The sequence below is a fragment of the Scardinius erythrophthalmus genome (assembly GCF_964197995.2).
Source record: "Scardinius erythrophthalmus genome assembly, chromosome: 1".
Classification (NCBI taxonomy): domain Eukaryota; kingdom Metazoa; phylum Chordata; class Actinopteri; order Cypriniformes; family Leuciscidae; genus Scardinius; species Scardinius erythrophthalmus.
Window position 1 is genome coordinate 11,656,312 of NC_138221.1, and position 26,149 is coordinate 11,682,460.

At 37.6% G+C, this 26,149-nt stretch overlaps 1 protein-coding gene across 1 annotated transcript; it reads right to left on the bottom strand.

The window, feature by feature from the left end:
• Positions 1-2,049: 2,049 nt before the first annotated feature.
• Positions 2,050-24,612, bottom strand: LOC308694046 (uncharacterized protein). Its single transcript, XM_081371297.1, has 3 exons — positions 24,488-24,612; positions 9,930-10,761; positions 2,050-3,516 (listed from the first exon to the last, which is right to left on the bottom strand). The coding sequence occupies exons 2-3, from the start codon at positions 10,754-10,756 to the stop codon at positions 3,495-3,497; spliced, it is 849 nt and encodes a 282-aa protein (XP_081227423.1). The 5' UTR covers positions 10,757-10,761; positions 24,488-24,612; the 3' UTR covers positions 2,050-3,494.
• Between the last annotated feature and the right edge of the window lie 1,537 nt (positions 24,613-26,149).

Below are 26,149 nucleotides of genomic sequence, written 5' to 3' on the forward strand. Positions count from 1 at the left end.
ACTGGATGACCACATCTCCAGAGGAAGTCGAAAAGTTCTTTTTTTGTTCCTGTTCGACGTTCAACGACTTTTTGGTTCAACATTTATCTAAGAAGAGACAAAGACAACAATAGGTAAAAAAAACTTTATTTCATATCATTTAATTCAAGCAAAAAGCAATGTATTTTTTACTTATCCACAACTTACCTTGTTTTTCAGAATCATGGACCCCCTGGTAACTGGATGACCACATCTCCAGAGGAAGTCGAAAAGTTCTTTTTTTGTTCCTGTTCGACGTTCAAAGACTTTTTGGTTCAACATTTATCTAATCAAGCACCAGCACTTAAGATTATTTTATTTTGGTACAATTATAATTATGTTCAATAAATAATGTTACTTAATCGTACCTCTTGTGTGATGTCAAATTATTTTCAATACACCCACAAAAAACACAAGTCCCACCCAAAAAAAAAACACAAATCCTACCAAACACAAAAAAAGAGTCCCACCCAAAACAATACAAGTCCCAAACAACCAAAAGACACAAATCCCACCCAAAAAAATAAAAGTCCCACCCACAACAAAACAAATCCTACCCACCCAAAAAAATAAAAGTCCCACCCACCCAAATAAAATACAAGTCCCACCCACAGCAAAACAAATCATACCCACCCAAAAAACACATGTCCCACCCAAAAAATAAAAGTCCCACCCACCCAAATAAAATACAAGTCCCACCCACAACAAAACAAATCCCACCCCCCCAAAAAAATACCACCTCCAAAAAACACAAGTCCCACCTCCAAAAAACACAAGTCCAACCTCATGTTTGAACAGTTACGTTATCGTGGCATCCGTAATCGCAATTAGATATTTGAATAGTTGTGCAACCCTATGTTCAGTGAATATGTGTACTTGGATGGAGTTTTACTTTTTTCTTTTTTTATTTGCAGGATCAGTATAGTGCAAGCAGAGTGGAAGCAGAAATCGATGAGGTGGTGTTGCAAGATTTCCAGATTTTCCTCGCTCAAATTACACACTACAAGCTAAAACACTGCCATCAGGATTGTGTATGCACATTTAGGAGTGAACTGTTCTGCCTGTTTACATGACAGTCGCATTGGCACATATCTGATTTATATCTTATTTATTTCCACACATGAATTAGGCCTGAAACCGATAGATGTGCATAAACGGTAGATGAAAAATATTGGCCAAATACTGTTCAAAACGAAAAAACATCTATAAACATCAACATAATCGCACACAAAAACCAACACGGATTACACACTTCTCTTTATTCCAGCTGCTCTCTGTGTGTTGTTTAAAGTTCATAGTAATTGTAGGAGCCATGTTTTTCTTTAAGTTTTTCCCCCAACCACTGGAGGGTGGTGTTTTCATTGTTTGGGTGTTCTGCCTGTGGCTGGGGTTATTTAAGGTCAACTGTTTCTCACTCAGGTGTTGGATGATTGAGGAGACAAACAGTTTTTTACTGTGTTCAAATGACAGGCGTTTGTCTAAAAGGAAGACGAATAAATGTTCAACTGTTAACAATGAGAGTGTGATCATGAGCCTTATTGAATTCACGTAAGAAAGTAAGCTATCAGTCATCAACCGGTAGCATTTAGTGGTACTTAGTCGCTACAGTAATTGTTCTGACTTCATGAAGCCTCATGGTGTGAATGAAACATCAAACTGACTAGAACAAACTCTTTGAAATGTATATATGATACTGGATATCAAGGGTGAAACAATTTATATTGTAGACAGACAGCAATCTCATTCAGTGTCAGTCATGTGTGCAGTGAAATATAATGTGTTAGTGTAGTGGTGTATGGTCTTAAATATTAATATTGAGTTTTTGGTCACATATCACCTAAGGCGAGTGTGAGAGTGTCAGATGATTCCTTCCTATATTACGGGCCATAAAAAACAATCATGGAAGATTGTTGAGATAATTAGAATTATATAAATTATAGGAAGTTCATCATCTGATCAATCTTAAGGATTTAGTGAGATTCTGGTGAGCTTGTAGAGCCTCTGATTATCAACACAAGAATGACACAGTTTGCAATAAAGATGAATTTATTGGCAAAGAGATACACAAGAGTAAAATATCACACTCACTAAATACTACTAAGGAAGAAGACTAAACTACTAAGAAAATTAAATCAGTAATCAAACAGAAACTACAAACAACTACACAAATGGACGTTAACAATGAATGCCAAGTAGATGAGCAACGGATTGGACGAAGCAATGAATGGGTGATTAGAAGTCTATGGAGGAGTCAGTTTTGGTCTTTCTAGATGCTGGAATGAGAAGCATTTACTATGAATACAGATAATGTGTCTAATGTATCTATCTGCACATGATGACCCTAGATACAGTCTCTACACAAATAGCAATCTCATATAGCAACAACCTAATGCCCCGGCCTTTGGGAAGAGGTTTGGTTAGCTTATATTTACGTTCCACGTGGTCGGCTGATCAGTCCCTGTGATGGGCTACGTCTTTCTGTTCGCAGTGGGAGTAAACTGGATTGCTTTCCAACAGTTGCAGAGCTGCACTGAGTGCTGGATGTTCGCTACTGGTCTTTGTGTAATCCGGAGAACTGTAGGTCAGGCGGAGGTCGATCCGCAGGATCCTCTGCAGGCTAGAGGTTACAAAGGCAAGAGTCGTGCAGCTCAGGTGTTGAATGCTGAAGTCCTCAACAGAAGCGGTTGAGCTGCTTGAAGGTCCGTGTGGGTGAAGGTTTACTTGCAAGAGTATAACCTTGGTTGTGCTGTTATTCCTTCCCTCGTCAGGTCAGAAACTGGGAGCAAGGGTGTGTTCACTTGGGAAGCTTTTATTCCATTCAGTTAGGGAGGTGATTACTAGGGAGGCGATTACGATTCCTCCCATCACTTCCCACCTTTCCACCCTGTGGAGCTTGTTGCATTGTCCCAAAATACACAGTTAAATGAACCTTGGAAATGCTTTATTTCCTTTCCAAACTTTTCTCAAAGTGCTTGTGGCAGTGTTCTGAACTCGTAGAGTCCAAACTTGATGTAAATTGGTTGAGGTATCACCCAGATGTCCATTTCTGTGTTAGTGGGTGAGATTACATTGGCTGTTATTCCCAGTGTGGTTTCCACTGTGTGTGAACGGTTCCCTGGGTGAATAAGGAGATATGTAGGACATGTTCCTTACAGTTTTCTGTCCATTTTTGTGGTTCTAAGCCAAAGTGTATAAAGAAAAAGTTGGTGTTTGGAGGCATTGTATATTATACATTGCAATTAATATTCTTCAATGTATTACTTCATTTCTGTTTCTTAGGGTTCTTTGTTCCTACTGTGTTCTAGCCAGAACTGGTTTGGTGGCCTTGGGCAGTCCATGGTCGTTCACACATTGGTCTCATGAATGGAGGGTTGAGGTGAACAATGGGCAACCATTGATTAGATTAGCCTGTGATCAGCGGGTCGTTGATGTCATCACCTCTGGCCGTCCTGATTACCATAGTCCTTTAGTGTCTTTCACATCCTATCACATCCTCGTCTTAATCACAGTGAGACAAAGAGAAGAGGTCAGAACTAAACTTATTCCTGATTCAAGCAGAATGAGCATAAAATAAAAACGGACAATAGCAATGAGTTGCTGATAAAATGAGAAATGAGTTTAATCAATTATTACTTGAAGCAAATACCAAAAAATTAAGTAAAAGTGAAAGCGATTGAGACAGATCTCTCTCTTTACTGACTTATAAGAGCCAAATCATCTCAAGAGAAGAAGAGAAGAAAAGCGTCCAGTTTCAAAGATACATGAAAGTTTATGTTGTATTTGCATGGAAGAGTAGAAGTGGAAGATAAATTAGATGTTCTGATGAAAAACAATGAAGAACGAGTTAAAAGTATATCATTTTCATGTCTCTCTTAAAAGTGTTATGTCTTGTTCTTCAGCTCCTGAACGTCAAAGGTTTTTCTCCAGTGTGTATTTTCTGGTGCTCTTTAAGTTCATCATCTGTAGGAAAGGACTTAAGCACTGAAACACACACTGTTGTGTCTTTTCTGCAGTAATATTATTAATGAATCTTCTCCTTTGAGTGAATATTCAGGTGTTTCTTCAGGACTGATGCCCAATGAAACTGTTTACCGCACTGATCAAAGTTAAATGGTCTTTCTCCAGAATGAGATGATGTGATTTCAGAGTGAAAGCCTGAGCCGCTTCTTCCCAGTGTGAACTCTCATGTGGATCTTCAGACTTGATTTAAACGTGAAGCGTTTTTTACACTAAAGGCAGGAGACAGATTTATTGGCTTCTGTTTTTCCTTTCTTGTTCACGTCCATCACGTCTAAAAGAAACATTAAAGCAAGTGAGATTTCAAATGAGAGACAAACGTGAAATGAAAAGTGAAGCTCAAAGTCAAGATCACTGATGAGTTTAACAGTCAACATGCCTCTAAGCTATGCAAAAATGTATGAATCTGTTGAGAGACCATCTTTTCACACCGAACCAGTTTGACACAGAGCGCTTGCTGAGGCACGGAAGCTAGCGCGGTTCCAACCGGATGTGCTTTTAACCTTTCCTGGTCATGACGTCACCCGCCCGTGACGTTCACTCTCGCCACTGGACTAATTGACACATGTGCTTCAGACACAATCACGCAGGGACTTCCCAAAGCGGCATCGAGGCATTGCGAGTTCCAAAAATTATAGATTCGGTATTGGTTCAGTAATAGACCATAACCGATTATAATGTAATGACGCTTTTCTGACATCATCTGTCGCGGTAGCATACAATGGCAGAGGGATGTGAGATGCGAGTGCGAGAAATTAAAAATGCTCCAACTACTTTTAAAGCCTACATCTGGGCACATTTCGGCTTTTATGAACAACCTGGAGACCTGCAGAAGACACGCGCTGTGTGCGCTCATGTCACGCACTAATAGAATATGCAGGAGGTAATACCACTAACTTGATAAACCACGTTAGCTGTTTTCACCGCGAGCTGTTAACGCCTGGCAGAGTCTTGACTGCTTTAGAGATGCGCAGATTAGTGCCAATGCCGAATCCGCAGCCAAAAATAAATCATCCACCCTCCCCAAAAATTTTCTCTGATTTAAGTATCTGCACCCGATGGTCAAATTACGATTATTCTGTTGTTATGCGTGATTATAAATGGATGATCGTCACCTTCAACAGCGGATTCGGCGACGGTTGATGCGCGCATCTTTAATGGTAACATAATACACTGATAAATGAGCGCTGCTTTTAAATGAACATTTCTTTAAAACAAAATTTATTCGACAGATTTTCCTTTTCTTAATGGCATAAACAAGCTTTACTCCCTTGAAACTTAAACTGGAATATCACTGTTTCTGTTTCTGTCACTGCGACTTCCAGAACAGGCGAGCACGCACACACACACACATGTCCGATGTCCGATGTTAAGGTGGTATCCTCGTTTGATGGTTTAAGCATATCTTCTGTCAGGAGCGTCAGGACGGGTTTGACTGAAGACACTGTAACGTAGCTTTCGCCAGACAGCAGATCCGTAAACTCAGCCGCGGGTTTAAGTGCTGCATTCACAGACTCAAGGACAGCGATGTCCTGCCAGCTTGGATTTAGATGTTGGTGTCTGCGGTCATCCAAAACTCTTCTGATAGCCGGGATTTGCTCCAAAACCCTTTCCACCATTTTTTGTTTGGTGCCCCATCTCGTAGCGCAATCCTGAAAAGAGTATTGGCTGTTAAAACATTGAATAGAAATTAGCCAAGGACAACATCTAAGTAGCCTACCAAAATAAATGATAGACTAGGCTGCATCTTTAATTATTTATCCGTTTCAATATATTTTTTTCTAAACAAAAAATACATTTAAATTCCCCCGACTGCAAAATAATGCATATTAATTAGGCTAAATGTGCACAGACAGATAGGCGTATATTGACGTTAAATTGAGCTGAAGCTTAGCCTAAATGTTATTTCTTCAATATATCTTCCCTTTTGAAATCATTTTCGTTTCAAAATATTTATTTTAAACAAAAAATACATTAAACCCAGCAAGCAACAGACAAGTATGCTAAAGTAACAGTAGGCTTTATTGTTTAATTTTTATAATTTCATTTTTATTTATTGCCTAATAACATGATCAATAAGTTAGCAAATAGTTTACATTTATAACTTACCAGTATGAGGCCATGCTGAGGAATTTGAAGTTAGTTCCGCTTGTGCTTTCGCTAGATCTCTTCTCTTCAACCAGCTCTGAGAAAATGTACTGACCAATGTGTGACACAGGCCCATTGCTCGGGCTGTGCGGGCCTTTATGCTTGCCATTGCGTTTGTAACTGCCAAATGTAAATTGTGACCAAAACAGTTCAGCCATGGCCAGTTCAACTTTTTGACTGTTGCAACGATGTTGGGCCCGTTGTCTGTAGTGATACAGGCCAGCTTCTTCTCATCCAGGGACCACTCTTCAAATGCGTGCCGGAGAGCATACGAAATATTGTCGGACGTGTAGTTTTCGGGCATAAACACTGTTTCGAGGCAGCGTGATTTCAGAATCCATTCCATGCTGAGATAATGAACCGTTAGACTCATATAAGGAGTCATATTGACACTTGACCACATATCGGTTGTGGCAGAAAAGTAATCAACATTCATAGGCTCGCTTTTGATCTATGTCTTTACCCTGCTGTACATTTTCGGCACAGCAGTTTCTGAAAAGTAAGTTTTGCCCGGCAACTCGTACTGCTTGTCAAATTTTTGAAGCATTGACTTGAATGCAGGTTTCTCCACCGTGTTGAATGGAACCATCTCCTGAACTAGATACTGCGTTACAGCGTCTGTAAGGCATTTATGCCTGTTACTTTCACGGCTGTATTTTACAGATTTCGCAAAGGCTTCAGCTACTCCTAACTGTCGGCCGGTACCGGTCTCAGCTGTTCTTTTTGATGTTGCTCCGCGACCTGATGCTTGAGGGGGAAGCTGCGCTTCAATGGCTGGATGACATTTAGCGAGATGACACCTCAAATTAGATGTATTGCCGCGTGTCACAGGAACCTTTTTGCCGCAAATTTTGCAAATGGGCTCATCTAAATTCGCTGGCTCGCCCTTTTCATTGGGTTGAAAGCCGAAATGTTCCCAAACTGGCGACGTGACATTAGGTTTTGGGACGAGAGCGCCTGCCATCGTTTCAGTCTATTCAAAACAAACGAAACAGCTACAACAGTTCGCGGGAAAATAACAGTCGTAACCATATTGTATCATTAATTTATTTAACATTGAATGCACAGTGACAAATTGTAAAACAAGAAGGCCACAGCCTCATAAAAATTAAAAAAAAAACCTGAACACTGCGGTTGCCACGGTTTCTGCGGTTGTTATCCTTCCTCAGCGGTTTGCTTGTCAATAGCGCGGTATTGCGATATTGTGGTTATAGCGACAGCCCTATGGTGACAGGGCTCTACAGTGCGAGTAATTCACTCGCATTTGCGCCTAAAATAGTTATGTGCGAACTTGAAAAATAATTTACGAGCACAGTGCGCGAGTGACGGGCTGTTCTCAATACACTGAACAACAGCGCGATTAAGCGAAGCATTCCATTGAATTCACATGGAAAGCAAGCAAGAGGACGGATCTGAGCGATGTGAACATTAGCTACATGATGACGCGCTTAACTTAATTCAAATGAGAGCGACGATTCGCAACCAATGAGCCAATCACTGAAATAGTGTGGGAATGTGCGGGAACTGCTGGATTTTAAGTGAGAGTCAAGTAACTCCTCCCAACAGTGCTAAAAATAAAGGTGTGAGAGCGTGTTATTAACTATGTCAGATATAATGACGCTACTGCAACACGCATCACGACAGATGAGCGATCTATTCATCAAGCCAACGCGCAAACTGCCGCAAATGAAAGTGAAAGTAAGTAGTAGACGCTCAACACACAAACAATCATATTCATTAATAGTAAAGAAACGAAATTATATTAGGCTACCAGTGCTGCTGTCGCTGCTGATTTTGAAATGAGCTTATGATCAATAAAATGCAGCTCATATCTGTTGCTTTTGGTGACGTGAACTCAGCATAGGCCTACATTAAATCTGCATAGAGCGGGGAATAGAAGATCCGATTTATTAGGGCTGGGTAAAAAATATCAATTTCTCGATTTCCAGTTGATGAATGAACATTGTAGCGTGCATCCCATCCAATAAAATCACAATAATCTTTGTGCTTTGTTACTATTGATATAAAACAAAGTCTCAGATTTCAAATTAGGCTACGTCCATTTTCTTATGAAATTCAAAAAACATAAATAGCCTACCGTTTTGGCGCTGTGGCGTGAGATCGCTGTGGTGCAGCTCAGCTCAAGAGCAGCAGCAGCGCAGAGCGAACATGATCTTCTCTTCCAACTTAATAATACCAGTTACCCGCGAAATAAACATGAATGAGCATCTGAAAGTGTATTAAAAAGTAGAGTACAACTTATCGAATTCCGTATCATGTGACATGGAATCGCTCCGTGGAAAGACGTCAGTAAATCAGCTTGTAAACAATGTCATGAAACGTCACATTTACCTCACAAAAAACATATCCAGTGACCATAAACTCGTTAGTCAGCTAGAAAAATTTACTCTAGAGAGTAGCATTCTGCTAAATATATGCACCATATTACATATTCATTATAATTTTTTTAATGTTCTCCAATTTTGAATGCATGCTTGAATAACTTTGGCAGGTTTTTATGACAGCCCCCATTTAAATGTTTATATTTCATATAACTATTATTATAAAAAATAAATAAAAGTGTAATTTAAGTGTTTGTATACAAATCAGTTAATTTTTACCTTCAATATTATAGTTGCCTAATGAAGCCTAGTAGGCCTCAACTGACTCCCATAGTTTACAGCATTAGTTAAGAGATTTGTTTTCCTTGAGAAAATTTGTATTGTACCTGATATCCAACATAATCAACATTGAATCGAAATCGAATCGAAGTGTGAAATTTGTGTCAATACCCAGCCCTACGATTTATATCAGTTTTGTGAAAAACACACTTAGCCTATGTGACTAGGTGTAAATGGAATCATTTTGATCAGTAAAAATGCATGAGGTGACCAGGTGTAAAGTTGTAAACAGGCCCCTACACCATAAAAAAAGTCAAGTAAACACTTAGTGAGCTAGATACGCAACACAGTATGAAGCCTTAAGTCATTATCTCAAAAGACCAAGTGCAAAAAATACAAAACAAGGAACTCATGCACACTATCAATACTTGCAAATGAGTATCAAAATTTTATTAGCAACGTTTAGGTCTCACCAAAAGACCAAGTGCAGAAAAATGAAATTACGACCAAAACAGTCGACACTGAGGACAGGAAGATGACAAAAACTCATTTTTGAGGACAACTTTATGTAGCCTACTGCACGTACTGCAAAGGAAAAAAGCAAGCGGGCATTTGTTTTGTTTTTAGCACTTTATACTTTATTGAGGTGTTCATTCTTTTTATATATTTTGAAGTAAGCTAAAAATAATAATTACATAATTATTAAATGGGTAGTTCACCCAAAATAGAAAATTAGGTCATTTATTACTCTCCATCATGTCGTTCCAAACCCGTAAGACTTTCACTCATCTTCGGAACACAAATGAAGAACTTTTTGATGAAATTGAGAGATTTCTTTCCCTCCATTGACAGCCTACACAACTACCACTTTGATGCTTCGAAAAAAAGTTCATAAAAAGATCATAAAACTAATCCATATGAATTGAGCAGTTTAATCATCTTTTTTCACTGTGCTCCTATATTTCTTTGTGTGCTCCTAAATTTTTCCATTTAGGAGCACATGTACTCCTTGGGAAAAAAGTTAGCGTAGAGCCCTGGGTGAGCTACAGCAAGAAAAGCACACAAGCCAAACTAACTTAAAGATTTAAAATTTTGTTTCTCAGCTCATAAAGATGAACTACTCACCGTGATCTCAGACTGTGGTGATGTGGTTTCTCCACTGCATGGATCCTCATGTGTCGCTTCAGGTCACTTTTAACAGAGAAACTCTTTCCACACTGATCACACGTGTGCGGTTTCTCTCCAGTGTGGGTCATCTCGTGTCTTTTCAGATGTTCTGACTGACTGAATCTCTTTTCGCAGTGTGAACACTTGTAAGGTTTTTCTCCAGTGTGGAACCTCTCATGTATTTTCAGATTTGCTGATCGACTGAATCTCTTGTCACAGTGTGAACACTTGTAAGGTTTTTCTCCAGTGTGAATTCTTTGGTGCAGTTTTAAACAGTTCGCTGTAATAAAAGTCTTCTCACACTCAAAGCACATGTACTCTCTTACACCAGTGTGAGTTTTCTCATGTCTATGTAAATGTTGCCGCACTGAAAAACTCTTTCCACACACAGAACATGAATGCGGCTTCTCCTTCGTATGAACTGTCAGGTGTTTCTTCAGGGCTGATGACCTAAGAAATGTTTTTCCGCATTGATCACATGAGAACGGCTTCACTCCGGTGTGGATCCTCATGTGAAGATTAAGAGTATGTTTATGTGGGAAACTCGTTCCACACTGATCACATGTGAACGGCTTCTCTCCGGTGTGGATCCTCATGTGACACACAAGATTTTGTTTGCTTGATAAACTCTTTCCACACTGAGTGCAAGTGAAAGTTTTATTGTCTCTTCTTTTCTTTAAAATTTTATTTTTTGTCTTTGAGCGACTCAAAGGTTTTTCTCCAGGTTTGACATGATGTTCCTCCTCCACTTCACTCAGTTCTTCACTCTCCTCGCTCTCTTCCATCAGGTCTGAAATCAAAAGAAAAACTCTCATTTTCAAATTTTCTAAAGTTTACTGGTGGGATTCTCTCTGAAATTTGTCTGAGATCCTCCGGCCGTGATTAAAGCTTCATCTTGGGGGAGATTCTCTGAGAACTGGTGGAGTACTCTCCCGGCCGTGATTAAAGCATTTAAAAGACATTGTCTGAAGTGTGTCGGTTATTACTCCTCGCTCTCTTTCATCAGGTCTGACATGAAAGAGAAAAAGACATTTCATTTTCAGTGCATCAAAACAATTCCAAGAAAGATATGAAGTGAAAGGACATAAATGTCAACCATGATGTAACAAAGTAGACAACTTCTATAACAGGGTTTTTCCTGCATAGAGAATTATGAGGCGGCCGCCTCCGTCAAATTTCGTGCCGCCTCCGGCTCTCGACAAAACTCGGACAGACAGTCATGGTCAGATACACTTTTTCCACCGTGACGGTTCTGTTGCGGTTACCGTATGTGTCCATTCTCAGTCAAACCGTATAGTGCTGCTGCTGCGCGCGGATAAGTAATAAAAACATTCCATTCCAATTAATCGAGGGTGGATGACAGATAAATAATTTTGTGTTGAGTTTGTTGAAAGACACGGAACTCTCATCACGGTAAAACGCAATGAACGTGCATCACTCTACTTTCGTTTTCCTGAATGCCATCAAGATTGAAACCGAGACTGATTTCATAGCAGTTCAATAAACAAATAGTTAAAATTAAGTCATTTACATTTTAGACGCAATGACTGTTTTTGTTCTGTTTCAGCAGCGAAAATAATTCCAAACAAAGATCACAGCAGAACAACCGCAACACTCACAGCAACACTTCAGCCATGTTTCATCACTGAATGATTCAGCGTTTTGAACGAATCGGTTGAGTCAAAGATTCAATTACCTATTCATAAACTGCCTCATTCGTAATGAATCAGCCTTTTGAACGAATCGTTTGAATGAATGACTCAATGACTCGCTCATTAAGACGGTCGCCTGCCGCCTCCTACTGGTGTTTTAGTTTCATAAAGTATCATTCTTTTCAACATTCCTTATTTGTATATTCAAAAATATTTAAAATAATCTAATTTAATAAAGTTATACTTTTTCCCAATGTAAATTATTTAATTTGATTGGAAACAGCCTAATGCCTTATTTTAATTGAATGTATTGATTAAATTTAAGAATTTGAAATGAAAGATGGAGCAAACATTTAATAAAATAAAACCTTATAAAGGTACAAAAAAATATTCTGTTTTCAAACAGTGATGTAATGAAACATTGACAATTTAAGTTTGAATGGAGTAAAGCCTCTGTTAAGGATATTAAGGAAATGTAATTTTGCCAAAAGAAGAACTTTTATTTTAAATAAATGTTCATTTATAATTAGCCAACTTCAGTGTGATATGTAGCCATATTATCATGCTTAACACTGAAAATTTGAATAATTATAATGTGGTGATCAGATGCAGATATCTAAATCAAAGAATATGGGCGGTTTGCGGGTGGATTTTTTTATTTTTAACAGTGGATTTGGGTGACTCAAAGTGCACCAGATTAATGAATTTATCTTTAAAATATACAAAAATTTCTTCAGGGGGGGCATGCCCCCGGACCCCCCTAGGGGTACAGGCCCCACCCACAAAAAACACATTAGGCTATATGATGATCTATGAAAAATAACATTTAATTATTTAACATTTAACATTAACATTATTAACATTTGTTATTATTAAAATACATTATTAGGATTTTACCACCTCCGCCTCATTTTGCGCCAGGAAAAACCCTGTATAAATATTACAATAATTTGTATGCCTTTTTATAAGGGTGTATTCACACCTGTCCTGTTTGGTTCGATTGAATTGAACTCAAGTTCGTTTTGCCCCTTGGTGCGGATCTTTTGGGCAGGTGTGAATACAGCAATCGCACTCGGGTGCGGACCAAACAACCATACCGAGACCCGGCTGAAGAGGTAGTCTCGGTCCGGATCCAAACAAACTCTGTGATGGTTTGTTTAAGGTGTGAACATAACCCGACCCAATTGCAGAAAGCACTACGTCTTTTTTGACAGGCGTAATGTAATTAGGGGTGATGAAATGCCTATACATTAGGGGTGCAAACAATCGCACTTGATCCATGATCCGTATGGACCAGCTGGCCCACGGTTCGGCACGCATGTGATTCATGGATTAACTGCTAAATTTAACCATCATTGAGTGAAAGTTGAGTGCCAATTTACACATTCAAACAATTTTAAATGCAGACGAAGAGGCGAAAATCGGGACTCACGTCTTATCTTCACCCGAAGCGCACGCAGACAGAGAGAGATGGAGAGAGATAGAGAGGTGCGTTTCAGACAGCACTTGTACACCGAATTGACTCCTCTTTTGCGTTTCCTTGCCCTTGTATGCACACAAAATGATGTTCAAAAACTTGTCTAAATGTCTGGTTAAAGATCACTGAATTTGGGGGTGTATTATTTATTTCTTTATTGGACTGGTCCTAGAAAATCAAAATATACTGTCGATAGCCTTAAAAAATAGATTTTCGCCATTTTTTTTTTTTTTTAAATGTCACATAATGCCAGGAATGATTTATTAACAAATCCCTCTGAAAATATCTTCAGAATACTGCTAAGTGTATAACTGGGGAGTTTGGTGTACACAGGTGCTACATAGGCTGAGATGTTTATACTGGAGAATGACAAACTCATTTTGAGAAAATGGCAGTTAAAGATTTAAACAGCTCTAAATGAGAAATCGTCATTAGCTTTAAATCCCCTTTTGGACATTCACGATTGGTTACTGATAGAAAGGAAATGCCCATATTTGGGTTACATAACTTTGTGCAGGAGACTCAGAGCTTTACAATGATACCGGTCATGACAGACTTCAGTAAACAGACGGAGCTCGGCATGTGGCGTTGGAATACTAACTTCCTGGTAAATTCGGGAGAAACTTAGTTCCGCAAGTAAACAAAATGTAATAAAATAAACATCTTAATGTGTATTTTCAATTTCATTATATGGCGGATCTATATGGATAGTAAAGCAGGAACCATAACTTATTTGAACAAAAAAATACATTTTAATTTATTTTACAGCTAGATGTGCAACATGCCCTTTTTTTGTACAGTAGCCTATGACAAATGACAACTTATTTGGTGGATGTGTCGCAGTGGAAATCAAACTTTCTCAGTTGGTCGCACCAGCATATGATTTGGTCGCACCTTTTTTTTTTTTTTTTTTTTTTTTTCTCTACATGCCGGGATTAAATCAATGCATGCTGATGAATGGTGGTCTTAACCCTCTATTGCATAGCGTTGCCATATGGCAACAATTACTTTATCTTATTTTTTTTTTAAAGCTGTGATATAAAATCTATGTTTTTACAGTTAGTTGTGAAAAGGGGGCTTTAACTTTTAAGAAAATACAATTTATGAGGTCACATGACCAGGATATCCTGTTTGCCAGTCCTTTTTGCTCATGGACATTGACATGCAAACATCACTGTCTGGGGCTCCTGAAGATAGCCTTTTATTCAGAATTTTGGAAAAAATTTTCATCAAATAAAAAAATTAAATCAGTATCTGGGGTAAGTAAACTTTAATTTTTTAACATTAAATTCAGTTTTGATTTTATAAGTTTTTTGTAATATGCTAAAATACATTTGTTGCCATATGGCAACTATATGCAACTATGGAAACGTCCTGGTGCATTCAACCTAATGGAGTCCCATTGACTTACATAGCATGAAACTACTCTGAGACTTTGTTTACAACTTTTGCTTATATTTTAAAGGTAAAAACATTAGATCTCCACAAGCTGTTGTGGTGGGGAAAAATAAAAGAGGGCCCCAAAGCTTTGTCCCGCCAGATCCTGTCCGCAGAGACCGCACAGACCACTGGCCCTTGCATGCATCTGAGAAGGGCAGATGCAAAATGCCAGGATGCAAGGGCATTGTAAGAAGCAAGTGCTCCAAGTGTTTAGTTTTCCTCTGCTTCACTGACTTTCACAAGTCATGAAGAGAATTAAATGAAATGAAACAGCAAAAAAAATGACTAAATGAAATGAAACGAATGAATAGTGTATTTCAGTGAGACAGGTTCCAGGTTCCTGGTTATTATTACCAGACATTTCAGATAACTGTTGAAATTATATAATGTTTTTACTGTATAAATGTTTGTTTAAACATTTCACTAAGTATGAGATGGATTTGTTGAGTCTTGTTTTAAATAAAATTAGTTTTTTTAATTTTTTTTTTATTTTATGGTACTTTCCACGATTGCATATTGTTGCCATATGGCAACAATTTACCAACGACCCCCCTTTAAACTTTTTTTTAGATTTTTTTTATATATATCTGTTATTTAGCTCATGTTAAGTAATAAAAACATGCAAAACATTTTTTACAATGTCTAATTAATAATGCGTGCAATAGAGGGTTAATCTGCATACCCTAGTTTTGCACTGATGTAAAAAGACTGACAGTGACAAGACCTCAAGTTAGCAAAATGTTTTAATCTTTTAACTCTCAAAAAAACTATTAAAAAAAACATGTATGTTCTTTAATGTTTGATTATAATTTTACTGTCTTCACATAGGGATGGGAATTGATAAGATTTTATCAATAATAATGCCACTGACGATTCTAATTATCGATCCGATTCTTTAACGATTCTCTTATCGATTCTTGATAGCACTGTTTGGAAAAATGTAGTCAAATGCTTTTCAAAAAAAAACGTGGTTTTATTTATTTTAAAACTTAAGCTTGAGCAAACTGTACTTTTTATGTAATTTATGTAATAAATAGAACCTTATTGTAAAGTGTTACTGATTAGTTATACACCGATTCAGATGTCTCCTGAGTTCAAGATCAGTTGTTTTAACCATTCATTAAAATTAATCGGTTCAAAGGAGTCATTAGTTTGCGAATTAGACGCGTTATGCGTGTTGTGTGTAGGGTTGCCACCTTTGATCTGTGAAAAACCGGGACACTCAGATGATTTTTTGTTGTTGTTGTTGTTGGGGGGGGGGGGGGGTTATTTCCAGCGCTGTTTTTCCTTCATATTTAACTGAATTTTTTAACTGTAAAAAATAATAATCTTGCATCACAATAAGTGTATTGTGATTGTCAAAACATTTTAGTAACTAAACTGAATTGTATTAGGTTTAGTGACAACATGTTACAATGTTTATATGGTGCAATTTCTGATAAGCTCCGTTTTTTATTATTGCTTGAAACAAATTTCAGGATTTCAATTCAGTTCAACAGTTCTTGTGATTTGATTTAATTGACTAATTTGGATAAATATCAGGTACACAAGATAGGCATTAATTTTACTCAAGAAAAAAAATCTCACAGTAAACATACAGAGAGCCCTATCAGCTGGTAGTATTATTTAAGGTTAAAAATAACTCAAATTAAATATAATGCGTTTTTTATTATAATAACAACTTTATTTAATGATAAGTAAAAATATTATAAATATGTAATATAGTAGCCTACACGTATGTTTATCAAAATACTCTCTATAGATCTTTTTTCTAGCCAACTAACGTGCTATAGCCTATATTATGGTCATCAAATAGCTTATGAGGTAAATGTTATGTGACAATTGTTCTCCAGCTGTTTCATTGACCCTTTCCGCGGTTGAAAAACACTGATTGATCGATATTATGTATGGTGAATATACATTTCGGTAGGGCTGGGTATCGTTCAAAAAAAATTCGATACCGATACCGATACCTTGATTTCGATACCGGTTCCTGAACGATACTTTTTTCGATACCAATTTTATGAAATCCATTTTAACAAGATTACATAACACATTACCTCAGAAAAACTTTGGTTTTATTTTTTCAGTTTGAATCATGCTCCTTTGCCAGTGCACAAAGGAACAAAAAAAGCACAAAGGAACAAAATATTCCTTACATATACATAAGGAACAACATATTTTTTTGTTGAGCTCATGCTCATGCTCACCAAAGCTGAATTTGTTTGATCAAAAATACAGTAAAACTTGTAATATTGTGGAATAGTATTACAATTTAAAATCTTATTTGAATATATTTCAGAATGTAATTTATTCCTGTGATGTCAAAGCTAAATTTTCAAAATCATTACTTCAGTGTCACAGGATCCTTCAGAAATATGAAAACAGTTTTTGGAAACCATGATACATTTTTTCATGATTCTTTGATGGATACAATTTTCAATAGAACAACATTTATTTGAAACGGAAATCTTTTGTAACATTACACGTGTTTTAAGGTCATTTTTGATCACTTTAATGCTTACTAAAACAAATTCTGACCAACACATTTTTGAACGGCAGTGTACATTCAGCAGGTCATTATTGCAATATAAACACTGTCAGAGTGATCAACAAGGTATCTCTTCATTTACCAGTCGAAGACGGAGCAACTTTCTGCTCTTATGTTTACTCCGTGCACTGTCAAGGGCTTCATCATATCTGTCGCGGTACCGGTCTTTGCAGCAATTAATTTTACCGCTAATACTGCACTGCATTTTTCGATACTCGATACTACCCGAGGCAATTCGGTCGGTACCTAAAAAGTATCGAACTCGGTACCCAGCCCTACATTTCGGTAAGTTGTACGGTTTCTTTTAACATTGTTCATTCGTGTTTATTTACTATTAGCTATAGCCTAGCTGCGGTTCACGTGCCGCTAGGGATCTTTCATGTCACATTTACAAACGCCAAAACGGTGTTTATTGTTTGAATTTCGTAATAAAATTGACAGAATCTGAGAGCTGAGATTTTTTTTTATATCATAAGCAACCTGCTCTGTCTAGTCTGTCGGTCTCCGTGTTCTCTTTGCTTCGCGATTTTTCAGTGCGTGAGAAATTGGATGTGTGGCGTGAGGGAGTGTGAAAAGTGTCAATTGCATGTGGCAGCTCTATTAAAAATAACGCGTTTAGTTTTCGTGCGCATGAAACAGTGCGTGAGTTATCTTTTGCATCTTCTTTGCGCCCGAATAGATAAATTTACACACAATTGTCAAAATAACTTTATTGGTGAGAATAAGTGAATGTAATCAATCGAGAAAAAAATCCCTTAAAGTGACAGTCAGCGCCGCAGCAGCCTTATACCTGCTGCCTAAACGATTACCGAATTTTACTAGAATTGAAATGAGACGCCTTTGTAAACCAAAATCAATTTTGATTTTGTTCCGCCAAAACAAAAGCTTGATGCAGTTTCCATCCAAATAAAAGATCATGTGCTTATCACTTTCAAGTAAATTAGTACAAAATTAATTATGAAAGTTTCCTTTATTTCTCAGTGCATTTGTTTTAGAACATGGCCTATGGATATTATACCATGGGATTAATATTATAACTATCATTAGAGTAATGTAGACAGATTAACTAAAAGAGGATTGAGTTTTTCTTTGTTTAATTTGCACACCGAATATGGGTTGGAGCTTTTAATTTTGAACTCTCAAAGTGCACCAGATTGATGAATTTAACATTAAAATTAGGGCTGGGCGATATGGCAAAAAAAAAAAATATCACGATAATTTTTTTATATCAGTCGATATCGATAATTATCACAATAAAAGTCAAATCTTTATTTCTTTCAAGTTTAAAGGCAGATTTTTGCTCCTAAGTGAAAGTTGTAGAAACCAGAGCGTAATTGTGGTTTCAGGGTGTATTCACACCAGGAAAGTCCTATAGTTCACTTACTTTGGTCCGGACCAAATAGAATGTTGTTTTTTTTTGTTTGGTACGGTTCGCTTTCACACTGTTCTTTTTGCAAGTGAACCAAAATGTGTAAACAAAACCACACGTGTGATAAGGTCGTCCATTCATTGGACAGGAATTCTCAAGCAGGGAAAAGCAGGAAGTGCACAAAAAGGCTCAGCATGGAGATATTTCGTAATGTAGCCTAATATTTGTTATTTTACTGATTTGGTGTTATTCTCTACAAACGCAATATGAAGAAACTATCTGGTATAGATAAAAGCCCGCCCGCACTGACTTGGGTCTTTACATGCGCTTCGTGAGGCACGGCACACACACGCAAGGTCTCTCGCTCCCTCTCTCTGCCGTGCGCGCGCTCTAGCTCGCTCGCTTTAGACACCATTATGCCAAAATGTCCGTTTTGTAAATATCCTCATAAGAGCAGTCAAATAAAAAGACGCAGTTTTCTGCAGTTGGGTCGGTTCATGTTCACACCGTAAACGAACCGTACCAGAGTTCGTTTGGAACCGTACCGAGACCACCTCTTCAGCTGGGTCTCGGTTCGATTGTTTGGTCCGCACCCGAGTTCGATTGCTGTATTCACACCTGCCCAAAAGGTCCGCACCAAGGGGGGAAACGAACTAGAGTTCGATTCAATCGAACCAAGCGAGGCAGGTGTGAATACACCCTCAAACTACTCTTTATTGTCAGAACATATAAGGACAAACACTTGCCAAACTGGTGAACATTTCACAAATCTGAGGTAGAACATTCAAACATTTGTCATTTTTCCTTAACAAAATAAATATCTTTATTGGACAATTAATTTCTTAGTTTCTGCATGTGCTAATTTTTATTTGGTAAAATGTAATATTCTGACTGTTTGAGTTTTATTAAACTTAACCATTGGTCATCCAGTATCATGCATTTAGATCATGATAACCTCACTATCATGGCAAAATGTAACTTTATGGTTTCTATGGTATTTGTATGAAAAACAGTAGCCTAAATACATTATTAAATACTGTAATCATATTCCATCAGTCCTTTAATACATCGTCTACATTAATAATAATACAATTCAATATGTATATCCCACATTTCATGGTGCAGTTAATATTACTAGGCTAACATCACAGTAAATCCATGGTAAATGATGGTAATTTGTAGACGGAAAAGCCTTCTGCGCACAGTGTTTCTCCTGTTTGTCAGCGCTGTTTCATCTGCCTTTAAACTGGTTTAAATCACAGAGACATTGCGTTCTTCACTGAATTCAAGCGCTTCTCACTGGATTTCGTGACCGAGACCGATCAGAGTAAACGCATCTCCTCTAATGAGCTTGCGCTCGCGCTGCTGTTTGGACTTTGAGCCGAGCGGATAAACGGTCCGTGTGGCGCGCGGTTCAAATGAGTTTCGTTCCGCTTTTGGCGCATAAACATTATCGAACATTCATCGAACTCTTGATATCGTTTTATCGCGAAAAAATATATTGCAATAATTATCGTTATCGTTTTATCGCCCAGCCCTAATTAAAATGCACAAAATTTTCTTACGGGGGAGCATGGCCCCTAGTGCTGCACGATTAATCGTATCGCAATCGCGATGTCAAGCCTACGCGATTATATGACGCAAACTTGCTGCGATTTTATATTAAATAAACAAATTAGCACTGTTACTGCAATTAACGCAGCATCTGTTAATTTTTGTCATCCTTTGGCTAGTGTTATGATCCCGCTCTTATTCATGCAAATGCTTTTAAACCATTCATGCGCGATAAGACAAAAAAGAACGCGCTGCCTGTGAATGCCCTCCTGACACACACACGACCCACAGATAGACGCGCGCCAGTATCATACAGACAGCACGCCAGTAGACAGCGCGCCAGTATCAAGTTCTCTTTCGTGGTAGAACGAACAACACACATATATGCCAAAATGAACGCCTGTGAATGTCCTGACTGTGACACACAGAAAGACTCGCGCTAATATCGTGCGTGCGTGCGCACAAAACAGCATGCCAGAATATGTGTGATGACTCGTGAGAGAATGAGGCGCGTGAGATCCGCGTCTCTGACAGCAGCGGCTGGTCTTAAAGGGACAGTACACAGTAGCCACTAATTATATCTGAACAAAGGGAACAGAGAAAAACACTCACAGCTCTTGACTAACAAACTTTTTTCTTTAGGCAGATTATCACTACTCTGTGTGTGCATTTATTTTCCTTGAGAACCAAGCAAGTTGACACATGAAACCATTTGTTAATTATATCGCAATCGCAATATTGACCTCAATTATCGCAATATGACATTTTCCCCAAATCGTGCAGCCCTAATGCCCCCAAACCCCCCTAGAGGACCCGAGGTCCACCCACCACAGTTTTACTAAAAATCCTGTGAGAAACACTGCATTGCTATGCCAGTGCAACTTATAGCTAGTTTTAGGATTCATCACTCTGAGTATAGTTTTTTTTAGGGCTGCAACAACTAATCGATAAAATCGATAATAATCGATTATGAAAATCGTTGTCAACCAATGTCATTGTCGATTAGTTGGTCTGCTCACATCACGGGGAGCGTTACTGATGACGTCAATTTCATGACAACACAGTCACACGCGAAATGGCAGAGTAATCGGTGAAAAAGACATCTAAGGCATGGGAGCATTTTACATTAAATCTGGAATCTGGAAGTTATGCAAAGCTGAGCTTGTGGGGCATGGAAGTACCACAGTGATGCACGAACACATGAAGAGGAAAGACGTTGGTGTCACGGATGAAGGTGAAACATCAGCACGGCGAGCAAAAACTGTATATCCTCATTATATGAAGATATGAAAATGGTATAGTCTAGTTTAATTCAATACTACAGTGTAAACAGCTTTGTTTACTAACTTCTAGGGCTGAAACGATTAGTCGACATTGTCGACAAAATATCTTGTTGTCGAGTAGTCGTTTGATCCCACGTGACCTAATGTAAGGGCCTGCAATATGGCAAATTGACTGCTACGGCACTGTAGCGCTAGAGTGTAATGCAGCCGTTACAAATGTTATTGTGGTAGAAGAAAACACAGCGCGAATTATGACGGAGTGCAAACGAGTCCGAACTAGCTAGGTATGTGAAAGTTACACAAAACTTCAAACCAAGAATACTGTCATGTGCAATACATGCAAGGTGGAACTTGCTTTTCACGGGAGCACAACATGCATGTAAAAGCACAAGACGAGCCGGTGAGAGGTGAATGTTCTCCAGCTGGAGCTAAATAACTAGCAGTAAATCTCTGTATTAGAGAATGCAATACTACTAATAATAGCAATAATATGAACAATAATAATTACAGTAATGTGATGATTTATTTTTGCATAGAATAAAGCTTGATTGAGCTTAGGAGTCAGGGCTGTTTTTATTATTGTAACACTATTAGGTATTATGAAGAATATCATGTCAGTTACTTTTTCAAACTGTTAATTAAAAGGTGAATGAGAATGTCTCTGTTAGCTCAATTGTCATGTCAATTTTATAATTTCAACTTAACTCAGGTCAACTTATAGGCTAATAATTGTTTGTAGATTAAGTTGTGTATTGCAGCTGATTCATTTTTGTTTATTTTTTTCTATTGAAAGTGAACCGAATATTTAAACAATGCTTAGAGAGCATTTGTGTGTGATTTGAGTTGAGTGAAATCTGAAAACTTAAAGAGAATGACCTGTTTAGTTGGCTCAAAGTTCACTAAAACAACAATTTCAAAAGCTGAAGTGATTTTCTTTTTTTATATTACAGTTAGAATATGTATAACTCAGCGTTTTAACTGAGCTGAATAATCGTTCCAAACCTACTGATTAGTCGGCGAAATAATCGACGATTAGACGATTAATCGTTCTAATAATCGTTAGGTTAATCGATTATCAAAATAATCGTTTGTTGCAGCCCTACTAACTTCGGGACAGTCTCACTAGATCAATTTTGTATCGAGCATCAGGTAGCGCAATCAGTTCGCTAGCAACATAAGTGATGGATTAAAATAGCGCAGAAATAGGTTAAATTAAATGGTGTTTACAAAGTGAAGCACTAAATATAAAGGCAGTTAATAACAGCAGCATTAAAATATTGTTGTTTAGTCACTGTAGTCAGTGGTTTTCAGCGAATGCTTGTGCACTAATGCATAATTCTTGTCCTTTTAACCAAGCCTGTTAGCTTGCTGCGTAAGTTAACGTTACCGCCATTCCGCTCTCTTTTTATAGCATTTGTCTAACGTTACAATGTAAGGGATAATGTAGAGCTTCGCGTCGGGGTCCCGATCAGCCTGTGGGTGTTGTATTCGCTATTTCAACTGCCTCGCTCTAAGTTAGCCTACATTATCCCGCTTATTACATGGCTACCCACCAAATAAATCAATAATTTGACACAAAATATTGATTTAAAAAGGAGTTTATTGATTTAAAAATTATTGTATTGCTTCCGCTAAAGAAAATAGTCTGTTCCGTCTCTACGATTAGAATCCTTCGTCCATAGCAACGCTCTGTTTTTCATGGCAACGGTGTGTTATAACGTTACTTCGCAGCGGTCTGTTATCACCGCATTCTACATTGGAATTCAAAATCTGCTGCTTAATATCTTATTACAAACATGTTTGTGTCCTAATTTCATAATGTGAAGTTTATATGAGCAGCATAACTCAATATTTTGTTTAGTTTATTTATATTTTGGATATTTAAATAAGTTTTACTGTTTAAAAACTGGACACACGTTGTGTTTTAAGGTTTAAAATGTAAAAATTAAAGATTATATTAGTAAAACTCAATGTGTGGCTTTTGCACTTTTTAAAGTAGCCTACACTTTTACACAAATACCCTGATTTAGGGTTTTATTTAGTTATAAGCAAAAAATCAAATTGAATTGTTAAAAAACTTTTTATACGATTAATCGAAAAAATAATCGTCCGATTAATCGATTATCAAAATAATCGTTAGTTGCAGCCCTAGTTTTTTTTATAGTAAATTGTTTTAATAAATTACAATTTTTTGTTTTGTTATTTCATTTGTTAACTCTCACTCGTTCCTACTACTCACTCATTACATGGCATTAGCGGTTTTAAGGAAAAGGAGTTGTTATAAGACATATTCAATGGCGTGCAAAGATGTGTGGTGTTTATGATCATATCATGTAGTGGGCCAGTATGGGCCAAAATGCCAGGGCCGATTTTTTGTCCCAGTCCAGCCCTGGTTTGGCGTCATTTGTGCAGTAACAACTTTTAGTTCACGAGTTATTGAACGCGGAAGTCCGCGAATGTGCGATATAAAACCAACTTTACCTAAGTAGAAAACGCAAACACATAGAACATCAGTCTGTTGACACCAATGAAAAGAGCTTTAAGTGTCAATTTACAGAAGATCTGAAGACATCAGCATAATAAATGAGGTGAAAACAGGAACTGTCATGCCTCAGACTAACACATTCAATAAGCCATTCATGATCATCAGCAGATCATCTCACTTTATGAGTGTTGTTAGAAACACATTATTTGAGTCAGGATACATGAATAATGTTACAGATTTGTACAGAAACTGACAATGATCATAATACTCTTAAAAATAAAAGAAAATGTAACGTGTCAAACTTTATTCTAGCCTATATTCCCATGGATGTATAGATTTGAGATTTCCCTCGTTCGTTACTCATACAGTAATCTGCCAAAGATAAATGTCGACAAAGAAATAAAGGTAAACATTTATTCCTATCAATTCCCCTCACAGATCTCAAACTTTAACTTGACATTCAGTAACAGTTCTCACTCCAAACATCGAGACAATCACACAAACGAACACAAACTCGCTCAGGTCTGAATGAACTCAACATATTCTCCTCATGCTCGCTGCTGCTGCACTAAATGTTTATTTCAGATGGAAGACGCCAGAAAAGACGCACAAGTATCGCTGTGATCGATGAAAACAATACAGAAATGAGCCTGTCGCTTAATCAAACTCTATAAAGTGTGTGTGATGGTTGTATATGAGAAATACCGTGAACTGCTCTCCTCTCCTCAGAAGACTCGACGACGCTGAAACTCTCAATGAGGGAAGAGAGACGGCGCGAGCGAGCGGTGACGTCATCGGCCGCCAACGCACGCGCGTACGGGACGCGATATTTTTTTTCCCAGGATGGTAGGGGAAGACTCATTAATATTCATTAGGGAAGTCATCACTGATTGGTCTGATGACCTACCCCTAACCCCGCCCCTAAACCTACCCGTCACTGGGGTCTATGTGATGACCTACCCCAACCCCGCCCCTAAACCTACCCGTCACTGGGGTAAAGACCAATCAGTGATGACTTCCCTAATGAATATTAATGAGTCTTTCCCTACCCTCCTGGGAAAAAAAATATCGTGTACGGGACACCCCCGCAGCCAATCAGGGCCACGCAGATTCAGCTTTACTAGTAGCCTTCCATTGTTATTATTTTAGAACTGAAGTGACTCCAGTTACTAAAGGTGAAAGGAACTTTTTCAAGTGAAGCACAAAATAGTCAGAATAAGCAGAGGAGGATCACCTCCATCCAGTCTGAAAAGTGTTTTGGCCGGTAAAGTCCGGCTCAATATTCTGTAGCGTCCTAAGACAAATAGTAAAGGCATGTCGGTAGATTAGCACCTGTAGAATTTCCTTTTGTTGAAACCCCAGATAAAATTAGAAAGCTTCTATTATGTTTAGATCCATGTTTGACCATTTCCTTACTAAAGAAAAAATAAAAATTTCCAAAACACTGAAATAAAAACACAGAAGACTAGGTATTCTCGTAACTTTTACTTTATTCTACTAAAAGCTACTAATTACATCTTCAACAGTGTAATAAGATTACTGTACTATTTTTAAAGAGTAATTCCTTATTTTACTTTTAGAATAAAAAGTTATTAAATTACAGTAATTAATGAATTAGTTAGTACTGCATTGCATCCAACAGCCACTGATTACACAATTATGCTGATAGAGCACATCCAGTTTTGTATTTTAAAGACTATTTAATATTACCTAAACTTTGACTAGGCTTGGCATGTTGCATATTTATTGTTCTAGGAACCTCAAATAGGTTATATTTTAATTGTTGTGTATGTTGTGCTAATGTTAAAACTAGGAGTTTCACTTGGCCCACCCATCCATCTAAAAGCTGGAGCCGGGGCGGGTGTTGTTTAAAGTTCATAGTGATTGTTCTGACTTCATGAAGCCTCATGGTGTGAATGAACTTCAAACTGACTAGAACAAACTCTTTGAAATGTATATATGATACTGGATATGAAACTGATAATAATGTAGACAGAAAGCAATCTCATTCAATGTCAGTCATGTGTGCAGTGAAATATCATTTATTATGCATTTAAAAGCTCTATTGAGAAAATGAAAACTCAAAAGCAATCATATCAGGCTACTTCATGACTTTCAGAACTGAAATTATTCCTGATTCAAGCAGAATCAGCAGAAAATAAAAAAGGACAATAACAATGAGATGTTGATTAAATGACTAAAGAGTTTAATCAATAATTACATGAAGCAAATACAAACATTAGAATTGAAAGCGAATGAGACAGATATCACTCTTTACTGACTTATAAGAGCCAAAGAGAAGAGAAGTAGAGAGAGAAGTGTCCAGTTTCAAAGATCCATGAAAGTATATCTTGTATTTGCATGGAA